The following is a 13092-nucleotide window of genomic DNA, read 5'->3' as shown; positions in this document are numbered from 1 at the left end:
ACTTGTCTAGACAAGTAGGTGGTGACACCATACCACTGTAGCGAATTGAAGGAAGACCTCCAGGTGGTCGTTGGTTGCTGCAGATGACCCTGAACGTAAATAAAACTAGCGTGCTGCGCAGAAATAGACTTTACGATAACATTGTTGACAAAAATCTGGAAACAGTAACTGCCGTAAAATTATTAAGAGTAACAGTCCGGAGAATCCTAAAATCGAATGAACATGTAAACGAAATTGTAGCAAAAGCAGATGCCAAGCTGAGAGTCATTGTAAGAATGTATTTCATTCACAAGACACCTACAAGACAGATATTAGAGTATGTATGTATACAACAAATGTAAATATACAACAAATACGTCTAAGAACTGCGGATGAAAGAAAAAATCGTAAATGGTCGCATCAAACTTGTTTGCAAATTAATGCTGGAGAATTACTAATTGCGCGACACCCTCAAAGAAGGGACGACGAATAATCTCCATAGCATTAGGAATAAAATGTTTATTGACCTGCACATGTTATATACTTCGGTGTGTTTTTGGAGAGGTTCCGCCCTGAGCAACCACAATCGTCTTTCTTCTTTTTAACCAAAAGTATTTTGCCCAATATACAGGACCTTTAGCTGGTTTTTTATTTGCTATAAAGTAACAGGAAATATTAATTTTTACTATTTGTGTACATCATTTCAGTTTTCAAGTAAACTTCAAAAACTGAAACAGAAAATATTTTACACCTAGGTAAAAGACGCTATGGTTTCTATAGCCTTCTGTACATTCCTGTTCATGTGGTGTTCTTCTTGTTTTCTAGCCAGAGAGATCTTAATATAGACGGCTTAGGCGTACTTACAATGAACGCTGCATTCATGGACTGTGCGGCTGGTCCCGGCGGAGGTTCGAGTCCTCCTTCGCGCATGGGTTTGTGTGTTTGTTCTTAGGATAATTTAGGTTAAGTAGTGTGTAAGCTTAGGGACTGATGACCTTAGCAGTTAAGTCCCATAAGATTTCACTCACACACACACACACACACACACATACACACACACACACACACACACACACACTTACAATGAAACTTACGTATTGAATGGTAAACTGTTGTCGTTTACATTAGTTTACTCTGTGTGAAAGAATGTCTCTCTCTCTCTCTCTCTTTGTGTGCGTGTGTGTGTGTGTGTGTGTGTGTGTGAGTGTGTATGAATGTGTGTGTAATTGGGCATTTCATCCAATTTTTGAATTAAGAATAGAGAGGACAGAGATACGAGAAAACAGGCGACGTCGTTATTACAACATAAATAGGACGAGGGATATCCCTTTGTTAAATGAGCGTGAATGGACGCAGTGCTCTCATACAAAGGACAGTCAGACTGTTAAGTGTTGTGCTACTTATTTGAATGTGTTTCCTCAGAACATCCCGTACATAAGAGATAATACTGCCATTACATATCTCGGGTGTAAAGAATCCATAACAACACATCCGCCATAAACATTTAATCAAGGAATATCCTGCAGGTAAATGAAATCAACAGCTATCCTTAAAAATTCTTAAAAATATTGAGCAGCAGTCTTTAGTGTACAATGTATTAAATGGAGAAGTTGATGAGAAAGCAGGAACATCATAAAAGCGAAACATTTCATTGCGAACTTAGTCTTTATTTGGGACAATATTCTGCTATAATACATAGTTGCAAATTTCGTACATGTCTATTTCGGGTACACTGGAGTCTCACAACAATGTGATCTCTGCACATCATATACATATATATCATTTCAGCATGCATTATTAATTTATTGTTTTCGTTCCTGGTTCCCTGAAATTTATATAAGAAAATTAATTGCCTTCCTTAACAACATACAGGAGAGTACTTTTATTTTGTACAACTAGAAGTCATCAGGTATTTGTATGTAAAGCAATCTTCAGCTGCAAAAAAATAGATTTCGTCTGTTACAAGACAATATTCACAGTACTGCTGCATAGGCCTGTACATTATTTAAAACAGCAGTTTTTAAAAATCACTCTCCCTAAGGACACATCACAGAAAATAAACAAGTCTTTTTCGATAGGCGGTACATAAGCGTAAAAATGGAAGTGGCTGCTAAAATTATACAGTATAATTATTGTCCAACCTTCATACAGTGCTGTCCGTCGAGGCTGCTAGTGTCTTTACCTAGGAAGAAAACACTGAATGTCTGTTTCTATTAAATAATGGATTACTGACTTCTTGACTGGATTGACAAATTCGGTTGGTTATGAGTTGCAAGACATATTTTAGAGTAGTTTAGGTGTTGTAAAAGCTAGCATTAAGAAACTGGGTACATGCGTTCTCGCTACATCGATTCTAGTATACGGTGTATGCGAACACTTCTGTATTTGATGGATCAGTTTTCAGGTCAAGGTATACGAAGGTAGGGTGTTGGCAGGTAAAATCCAGTAAACCTAGAGGGAATCATTTAGGTTACTTTTTTTTTTTTTTACTGGGGCAGTATTTTGACAGCTATTTACTGAAATTATTTCCAGCTCCCTACCCCAACCAAAATTTTATAAATTTTACCGAAATTCACTTCTAATAATTCGCAATCCCAAATCACATACCTCACTCACAGTTTACCAAGATGTGGCTGAAACGAAACGATGTCTAACACAGGGCAGTTACAAAAAATTGGAAAAAACATCATTTCGCCGGATGCTGGAAATTGTTTGTAGTAACAGCAAATAATTCCTGTTAACATGTCAGGCTGTCTAAATTGGTAACTAATTTAGCATGAGATAACTCCTAGAAAGTGTAAAAACCAGCATAAGTAGGAGGACTATTCGTAAATTAAAGGTCGATCGGTCGCGTAGTGGAAACGACGTAAAACTCCGGTGAAGCTTTGCACAGATGTGTTGGACAGTGTCTCTAGTACGGCCGTCACTCGGACCACGTCACTCTTGTCAATTCTGAGCGCACAGTGCGCACATAAAGATGCCTAGAAAATGGTGTGTCCTGCTACATACGGGTTCCTGTGAGAGATTTCGCCTGGTTTCATGCATCCCACACGGCGTAAGTGTCATGCCTTCCCTTCTTCATGAAAACTGTCGGTCGAACACAGTGTGGGTGGGGAGGGGGAAGGGCAATGAGGACCCCTGCAGCGTTTTCGATAGGAAGTGTTTGATCACCCACTATACAGCCGAAATTTGGATCCCTTCGATCCTCATCTCTGCTAACGTGAGTCGCTGACTATAAAGACAACATTCTGACAGAGACACAAAGTTGCAACACAGAGAACTGACGGAATTCAGAGGGGGCTGCCTTATGATGAGATTACCAAAAATATGGTACACGGCGACTATATAGAGAATTTGTCGGAAGGTATAACTAATTGTTGAAAATAATTTTTATTTTTTTTTATTTTCACTGTTGTTTCCATTTTGTGACCGATCGGACCTTACTAGCCCTCGTAGAATTTCAGTATCGTAGAACTCAAACAAAAGTATCACATACATGCTTCGAATGTATGATGATGATGATGATACTGCGTCAAAATTTTACTGTCATTACTTCTTTGGTTAATTTGCAAGTCATGGCTCGGATGACAACGGGTACTCTAAGTTTACACATGGATATGAACCTGTTTGGACTAAGTGTCACAATCGTAGCCTGCGTACCTTTAGAGAGATCTAGGAGCTTCCCAGACTACCAGTACTTTAAGATAACTTACTTCGGTTCATGCTTGTCGATACAGTGATGAATCATTAGACTGTACATCTTTTTGGCACTCGCATTTCTTTCTAGACTTTTTATAACACTCTACATAGATTTTGAAATGTCACCTAATCATTTAGTACATTGAGTGAATCGCCACTTTCATCCAAATTTTGGTGCGATGGTTCAGATTCATTCCCTTTCGTAATTAAGTTAGTGGACCAAGGTGCGTAACGTAGGTATACGGGTCATGTACATTTCTTTCCGTAGGTAAGCAAATTTAAGTCCACACAAACAAAAGTTGCCACTGCTTGCGCTACACGGAGGACCTAAGGGAGAGTGTATTTGTCGTTATTTCCCCGAAGCTTAAGTTTTACGAGACATATCCTTGCACGTCTTTTGAAAAAAGGTTGGCGTATAAATAGTACGAGTACAAGCTATGTTTTTTTTTTTTTTTTTTTTTTTGCTTACACTTGGAAGTCGTAGCCACGCTTCAATCAAGCTCTAATTACCACGTATTACAAAATTTTCCTGCACGGAACCAACGAAAGGACAGTAGTAACCTAAGACGGGAACCGCCGCACTGCCAGGCCGCAGTCTCTGTGGCGGGACCTCAGCGCCAGCCTTGCTCGCTGTCACCTGCAGCCACCGCCCGGCGCTCGTCGACGGCGACGTCGCTCGTCAGCGCGAGCTCCGCCGCCAGTTCCGAACACAAGAGCGGCGTGAGTTACGGCGCGTTTTGTACTGGGGGCGCGGCGGCGGCGGTGGCGGCGGCGAGAGGCGGACGCGGCGACCGTCAGCGGGTCGCGAGTCAGCTGGCGGGGGCGGAGCCCGCCGTCAGAGTGAGCGCGTGCAGCAGCGGCAGCAGCAGCAGCAGCGGAGGCGGCGGCAGCGCGGGGGCGGCGCCCGCCTTGGTGGCCGCGGCGGGCCGGCGCACCGTGGGCAGGCCCGGGGACGCCAGCGTGAACTCGTCGTCGTCCATGCCTGCTGCAACACAAGGAGGGCGTCGTGTTGGCAACGGAGGGTCGTACGCACGGGGTCGCTGTTCGTGATCAGGTATGATGTTAGTGTGATGACAGTTTTTATAATGATAATGACTATTTCAGTATATCGTTTTGTGACACCATAATATAGGGGCTATCAAAAAGAGTCACCCAATTTCTAAAAAAAGATCATAGGCCTAACAATTGTGTTATCTGAGATACGTGCGTGAACAAAGCACTGTTGGGGAAAGAGCGAACTCTAGAGTTTTACATGGTTCGAGCGAACTCTAGAGTTTTACATGGTTCCCCATAGGTAGCAGCAGTATGCGCCCACTTCAGTTCTAGTAAAAATGACATCGGGACAACACGAAGTGTTTTGTGTTTATGTTTAGTGCAGTGAGGGTCAATAATAACTGCGTGACTTTCATACTAAATATGGTGCACGCCCTCCTACAGCACGGAGCATTAGGTGATGGCATGAACAATTCCGAGAAACAGGTTGTTTGTGTAGACGCAAATCGCCCGGCCGTCCCCGAGTGTCTGACACAGACGTCGAACGCATCAGCCATTGTTTCCCAAGGAGTCCGCAGAAATCTGTTCGGTGTTGAGCTTGATAGCTCAAAAAAAATGTTCAAATGTGTGTGAAATATTATGCGACTTAACTGCTAAGGTCATCAGTCCCTAAGCTTACACACTACTTAACCTAAATTACCCTAAGGACAAATACACACGCCCATATCCGTGGGAGGACTCGAACCTCCGCCGGGACCAGCCGCACAGTCCAGGATTGCAGCGCCAAAGACCGCTCGGCTAATCCCGCGCGGTGCTTGACAGCTCAACATGCCCGGGATGTCCGTCTGGCGTGTGTTGCGTTGACGTTTACACATGAAAACATCCAAATTTACTATTGCAAGCTCCTCGTAAGGGTGACAAATATCGTATGGAGTTCCGTAACTTCGTTTTTGGCAAGATGGAGGATGGCAGTTTTCTTCTACGCTTAGTGTTTAGTGACGAGGCAACATTCTATTTAAGTGGAAAGGTGTACCGTCATAATGTGTGAATATAGGATACGGAACAACAACATGAAGTTCTACAACATGTGAGGGACTCTCCTAAATTTTACGTTTTGTGCAGTTTCACGGGAAAGGTATATGGTCCACTTTACAGGAAACAAATTCCCAGATTTTCTTGAGAACTTTCTTTTCCATAGTTGGAGACAGATTCGAACGACTTCATTTACCAACAGGATGGCGCACCACCACAATGGCATCTGGAAGCGCGGGAAATTTTAAATGAAAGGATCACTGAACAATGAATCGGTCGCATTGAACCAAATGATTCAGCATGACATTACTGGCCGCCTAGGTTGCCGGACCTGATGGTATGTGATTATTTCTTGTGGGGGTTTATAAAAGACTCTGTGTATGTGCCTCCGTTACCAACAACAATGAATGATCTGAGACGTAGCGTAACAGCAACTGTGGAAGCTGTAACTCAAGACATGCTCGCTGCTGTGTGGGAACAATTTGAATATTGCATTGACATATGTCGTGCATCTCAAGGGGGATATATCGATCACCTCTGAAGACGTATGAAAAAACAGGTTTTGAATTCTCCGAAATACAATATATATGTTTATTAGTTTCGTAAAAATACACGTGCCAAATCGAATGATTCTTTTTGATACAGCTTATACAGATGTGTTACCTAAAATTTTTTGCCAGTTATGTTTACTGTAAATACACTACTGTTTGTAAAATATGAAACACTCAGGAGGAATGACCTGCAAAACGCCATGATAGGAGAACGTATAGGGCAGAGGAACCATAATAATAAGTTAGGTAAATCATACTTGCGAGAATAGTATATTTGTCCAAACTCCGAATAGCGAGTATTCTGTAGGCTTTCTAGCCGAATAGCCGAATATTAGGCAAAAGTATTCGGCTGGCACGTGGCAAAAAAACTTTTATCGATGTGTTTGTTTGCCGACAGTGGTGGCCGCGCGGTTCTAGGCGCTGCAGTCCGGAACCGCGAGACTGCTACGGTCGCAGGTTCGAATGCTGCCTCGGGCATGGATGTGTGTGATGTCCTTAGGTTAGTTACGTTTAAGTACTTCTAAGTTCTAGGGGACTGATGACCTCAGATGTTAAGTCCCATAGTGCTCAGAGCCATCTTTTTATGTGTTTGTTTCTTGTTCGTTTGTTCAAATGTACTTACGTCCCTCTCACGCCAGGCAGTCCCGCAAGCTCAATTGTTACCGCACTGCGTGTTGTGTTGGAAAGTTTAGTTTCATACGCATCGTCAATAAGCTGTCAAAGTTTATCGTACTCTCTACGTTAAGATTTGTCTAAAAGTGATATTGTCTAAGATCTAACTAATAATGATCAATTATAGCTTCTAAAAGAGTCGCCTCTATGCACATATTTCGAGAACTATAAAAACAATCCGAAAAGTGTTGTGTGTAAAATGTGCGAAATAAAAGTTTCTGTTTGTGATTATGGAAAGAAGGTGGCTACATCAGGAATGATAAATCATTGGAAATATAAACACAGGGATGAACGTCGTAAGTTGAAGTCTATGGTTCCAAAGGGGCAAGAAACTGCGGATCAAGATACAGATGTAAGTAAACCTTCGACATCAGAAAAGCAGCTAAATCTTGAAGAATGCGTTGACATACGTGAACCATAGGATATAAATAATCCCAAGCCTGGAAAAAACATGATCTCTTAATTCCCTAAATGATAGCACTGGACAATGAGCCGTTAAATACAGTAGAAAGGACTGGTTTTAGAAAACTGATTAATAGCGCTTTGGTGCGGTATAAAATACCAAGAATAATTCCAGGAATATGTCGTAAGGTGATTGAGAAAATTAAAAGACTACTTTGAGCGACTGATTATATTTCCGTGACATGCGACAGGTGGACGTGCGTCCATAATCAGAATAGTTTTTTAAGTATTACTGCGCATATTATTCATCGTGAATTCAATGTCAGACAGGTAGTATTGAGCATCAACCTATTTGAGGGACAACACACAGCAGAAAACATAGCGATTAGGTTACAGTAAATTGCAAGTTAATGAGACATCCAACTGGCAGAAACTCATGTCGTTACCAATGATAATGGACGAAACATAGTAAAAGTTGATGACTAACTGAAAACCACAGCTGCTGACAGGTGTTGTTGATATACCTCGATGTCATCATTTATTCCAGGAAAAAGCTGCACGGTCATCAACAGTAACTGTTCTTTCGAGAACAAGTTACTGTCTTCGTATATATATTAAAAGTTGTTAGTAATGCAGAGCTGCCCTCAGTGTGTTATTTCACTCATACTCTTCAATTAATTGTTAACGGCTTACTGGAGGCTAAGTCATATGTGACTCAAATGACAGCTACAGGTTTGAGGATCGGAACTCACTTTAATCATTCAGGTAGCGCATCGGAAAAGCTGCATACTAACCAAAAATAGTTGGATCTGCCTAAGCATGAATGGGCGCAAAACGTCAGTACGCGGTGGAATTTCGTCTATTACATACCTGCAAGGCTAATGGTACGACAACGGGCTATTTCACTATATGTAATGGACTGTGATATTGCCAATCTGACTGCTGTACAATGGGAGCTGTTAGAGCAACTTTTGAAATTATTACAACCATTTCAGGAAATAACAAAAACTACAATTATCCAATACGCTTGCACGTCTGAAATCATTCCGTGTATTGTTACACTAATGTGATACTGTGATAAAACGAGCACATCATGGTTAACACCCAACTTAAGCCGGGTGAGGCTTGTCATACAACAAGGGTTACAGGGAAGATTTGAAGACATCACAGCAGGTAAAAATCGTTTAGTGGTTATCGCTTTAGCCCCATGCTTTGAAATGGGTGCTTTCACCATTAAACTGCAAAAAGGAAAAGTAAGGCAGAGTATTTTGATCGGCAGACTAAAGATGAACTGTGAAACGAGAAGCGACGATAGCGCGAATTCGTACCCTATTTGGACCAAGAGTCTAAGAGAGAGACTGTTCGCTCATCTTTTATGGATTGCTACGAGGAAGTGGTCGCAGAAAAGAAAACACAGCTCATACTGGGACAACGAAAGTAAAAAAATGCAATTGCAACTGAAATACACCCCACAGATATGGAGACAAGCAAGAAAAGATAAACTTCCTTGTTTGTTAAATTTTGCAGCAAAATGTGTGTCAGCGTCAGGAAGCAGTGTCTCTTCAGAGCGTCTTTTATCTAGAGCTGGGAATGGCTACGAGAAGAAAAGGAGTAAACTACTGCCTAAAAAGGCAGAAAAATAGTCTTTTGCATCATAATCCTATGCTTCTAAATTTTAATTACGAAAATTCAAGTGCACGAAAAGTTATTTCAAAAATGTCCCTCAAAATACACACATTTACATTTTTAATACCTAGTTTTTTGTTAGTTTTTATTATAAGGAAGTTGATTATGTAACTGCGACTACTTTAATGATTATAAGATAAAAACATTATTATTATAAAGTAAATCGATATTTTCATTTTAGATATAACCTGACTATAACGAAACATCTTACTTATGTATCCAGTATTCGGCCTAATAGTACCTATATATTTACGATATTCAGCCAAATAAAATGAAAGTAGCAGAGTAGGCCGAATACCGAATGATGGCTGAAGTCTAATTGAAATGGCAGAGAGATGGCGCGGACAGAGGCCAAGCAGCACCCTCTTTTGTGTGACCGGAGAGATCACAGTTACGTAACGTTCAGTATGCGCGGAGCCGTCATACAAAGTGGGAACATGTAACCAAGTGCCACTATGCCTCGCCGACATCACAGGGTGTGATATCGGCATGTGCGTATGTTTTAATGGGGCAGAATGATTTGTTTCCGCTAGGCAGTTCTGTCGTTACATGACACTGTGGCTCGTACTGCTTCAACTGTGAGGCGTATATGGAACCAGCGGAAAGAACGACCAGTGGAAACAACATAGAAAGGATACAGGATGGCACAATGTGACCACAGCACGAGATGGCCGCCATCTTGCCCACTTGTCCGTAACGGGCAGAACAGCTTCGTCCAAGCGTTGGGGCGAAGCTGGAGTACTGCAACGAGTGCGGACATGTGTGCGTCGACCTTCTGACTTCGTATTCTGCCGGCTGGACTGGAGACACGCATGCCAACGCCGTTGACTGCAATGAGCATCTGCTGGCGTGCTGAGATGCAAAATGTAGTGTCGTCGGACAAGTTCCGCTCCAAATTGTCCAACAGTGAACGCCGCATACGCGTTCGACGCCTCCGTGGTGCATGCAGCCGGGCAGACTGTATTGTTGAGTGGCATTGGGGACAAACGAGGGTGATAGTTTGGAGCACTGTTGCCTACAACACGCGATCTGCCTTCTACGTCTTGAGGTAGCAGCATATTCAGGCACTCCTTGATTCCGTTCCACGATGTATAGCGGCTCCGAATGCAGCACATGGTGGCGCTGCTCAGTACTGAATTTCCACAATCACAATGCATGTACAGTTCTGTAACGCTAATCATCTGCGTAGTATCGTTTCCCTGATCAGCGGAATAAACTTCAACTGTGATCACATCTGTCAGTCTCGGTGTTCCTCTTTTTCCAAATAATAGTATGTGATGTAATTATTTTCGTCTCTAAATTTTTAAATACTATACCTTAATTAGACATGTAATATGTTTTTTCGTATTTGATGGATTTCTTCAGGGTTAATGCCGTTAGTGGAAGTTAGGAAAAGCAATATCACTGGCAGAAAGTAAAGACTTCTGCAGGAGCGCTGTTTCTGGACACGAGTGTGACGTCAGAGCAGAGCGCGTAGGAGACTTACTTACACGTGTGACGTAAGATCGAATATAAGCAAGTTGCTTCCACTGTCGGGTGTATGTGAAAGGCAGTTGTTGTTAGCAAGATACAACAGAATGACGAGTGTAGGCAGATGTAAGAGACTCCAATAATATCAAGATGCCGCCCTGTAATTGATTATTGGGAATTAAGGTGTACGCGCAATATTACATGAAGAAATGGGAGCATTATAGACGACAAGGAAAATGACGGTTCAACATCTGGAACTTATCTATGGTTCATTTCAGTTCACGTTAGAAACTTTCTGGGAGGTTACCCAGTGATATATTCATTGAAATTTATTTCATTAGCAAGTGTTGCACGTAAAATCTGTAGGTATCTGATCATGTCACTATTCTCAGTCACTGTCGCCTATTCAGGGTGCTGTTCCCTTCCAGATAGTGAATTCCTAAGTGTCGTTGTTTAAATAGCTAAAAGAAAAGTATTAAAAATCAGTGGCAGTTCTGTTTTTTTTATTAAAATATAATCGAAAGTAAGTAATAATCAGGCCTCAATAAATTATCACTGTTGTTCAATAATATTTAGTGGCAAAGTAATTCTTGCTAATTGATTGAAAAGAAAGTATAGCAATATAACTTAAAATTACAGAAGTGAATAAATGAAGCTCACACATTTCATGCCTGTATCTGTTGTAATAATGCTGTTTGGTAGTGGCTTAGTTCGTATTTCAGCGTTGTCAATCTGTTGAAAGATAGTAATACATTTTATTCGTAGTACTTAGCTCTCCGTGTCCAGGAATCAAATGCATGTAAGCAACCTTAATCTGAGGTACATAAATTACTATCGTAACAAAGTAGCCATCTCCACTAGCCATTTACCTTTTAATGACGAATTTAAATACCTTGTTCCAGATTAACATATTTGAGTACTAACGATATAAGACAGCTGCTTTCTATATTCATTGTTGTCTCGTAAGGCACTGTGTTCTCAGAAACGTATGTCAACCTTCCGTTGGCAAACGTACAACCAAACGATTACGTATTGATTTCTGTCCGCCTTATTTATCAAATTGTGGACAGACAATGGGAAGGTGACGTTATTAATTAATTTTTGTATTATTTAAGTTGTTTTTTTGTTGACCCCTTGAGTCATAAGGTACCGCTTTTCGATTTTTAGTGATGGCAGAAAAGTAGAAAATGCAGGATTAGAATACATTGTTATTTAGAACGACTTGTCGTACAGTTCTCTCCGACAGCCGCTCAGCATTTCTTCGGAGATGAGAGTCTTATCCGAAATCAAGTTCATTAGGCGTAGGCAATCACAAAAAAATGGTTCAAATGGCTCTGAGCACTATGGGACTTAACAGCTGTGGTCATCAGTCCCCTAAAACTTAGAACTACTTAAACCTAACTAACCTAAGGACATCACACACATCCATGCCCGAGGCAGGATTCGAACCTGCGACCGTAGCAGCCGCACGGTTCCGGACTGCGCGCCTAGAACCGCGAGACCACCGCGGCCGGCTATGCTATCACAGTTATACTGTCGATCTGACTTATAAGTAAGGAAGGAGGCTAGAGTTTAAAACCGGAGCTTGTAGATAAGGGAAATTAGAGCGCGTACTGAGGCACACAGACAGTCGTTTTTCCCTCGCTGGAACAGGGCGGGGGGATATGACTTTGGCACGAATTGTGCCCTCCGCCACACACACAATTAGCGGAGTATATATGTAGATGTAGATGTACTCACATGTTTTCAGACAGTTGTAGTAAGGAAACGGATATGGATTAAAATTCGTAATATCATCTACCCAGTCCCCTATACAAGTCCTACCAGTCTGTAACGGGAATTTCCGAACATCTTGTATTTTACATCTTCTGCACTTCGCCCATCATTACTTATTTTTATACAGAAACAGAAAACTCATCGACTACTTTCAGTGTCACAAATCATAATCTTCTTTCCTCAGAATCGCTTAGTTTAATTCAGTTTCATTCCGTTACCCTCATTTTTCTTTCGTTGATGCCCATTTTACAATCTCGTTTCAAGACGCTGTCAGCTATAATTAATAATAGATTGTAAGGACACATATTGACCAGAAAACGGTAAAAATTAGCAACAGAGACAAACAACAAGTTATAAATGGTTCAAATGGCTCTAAGCACTAAGTGACTTAAGTCTAACTAACCTAAGGAAATGACACACGTCCATGCCCGAGGGAGGATACGAACCTGCGACCGTAACAGCAGCGCGGTTCCGGACTGAAGCGCCTAGAACCGCTCGCCCACAACGGTCGGCAAACAACAATTTGAAGTGCTTTTTGTATTGAAGCCAGTTGAAGACAGTGACTGGATGGATAACAAAGGTAAAATAAAACAAAAAAAGAATTCACCACGAAGGAATTATCCGACTACGACGGAATTCCGCAGATGTGATGTACGGAGACTGACAAATATATTATCACAATTTCAGGAAAATTGGATGATTCAGCCAACTGAAAGAGCTTCACAAAGTACGCAAGTTACTAATGCGTTTGTCCACTCTGTCCCTTATGCCAGCAGTTATTCGGCTTGGCTTTTCAAAAATGGTTCAAATGGCTCTGAGCACTATGGGGCTC

General features: G+C 41.5%; 1 protein-coding gene across 1 annotated transcript in view; it reads right to left on the bottom strand.

Annotated features, from left to right (window-relative positions):
• Positions 1–4289: 4289 nt before the first annotated feature.
• Positions 4290–13092, bottom strand: part of LOC124776951 (neurotrimin-like) — a 1187890-nt gene continuing 1179087 nt past the window's right edge. Inside the window, exons 12-13 of the mRNA XM_047252183.1 lie at positions 4570–4660; positions 4290–4353 (exon numbers count right to left, since the gene is read on the bottom strand). Of these exons, the coding sequence (XP_047108139.1) occupies positions 4290–4353; positions 4570–4660 (155 nt within the window). The remainder of the gene's footprint in view (positions 4354–4569; positions 4661–13092) is intronic.

This window comes from Schistocerca piceifrons, chromosome 1, assembly GCF_021461385.2.
Source record: "Schistocerca piceifrons isolate TAMUIC-IGC-003096 chromosome 1, iqSchPice1.1, whole genome shotgun sequence".
In the NCBI taxonomy this organism is placed as follows: domain Eukaryota; kingdom Metazoa; phylum Arthropoda; class Insecta; order Orthoptera; family Acrididae; genus Schistocerca; species Schistocerca piceifrons.
The sequence above is the reverse complement of the archived record's forward strand: the minus strand, read 5'-3'. Positions and strand labels throughout refer to the sequence as shown.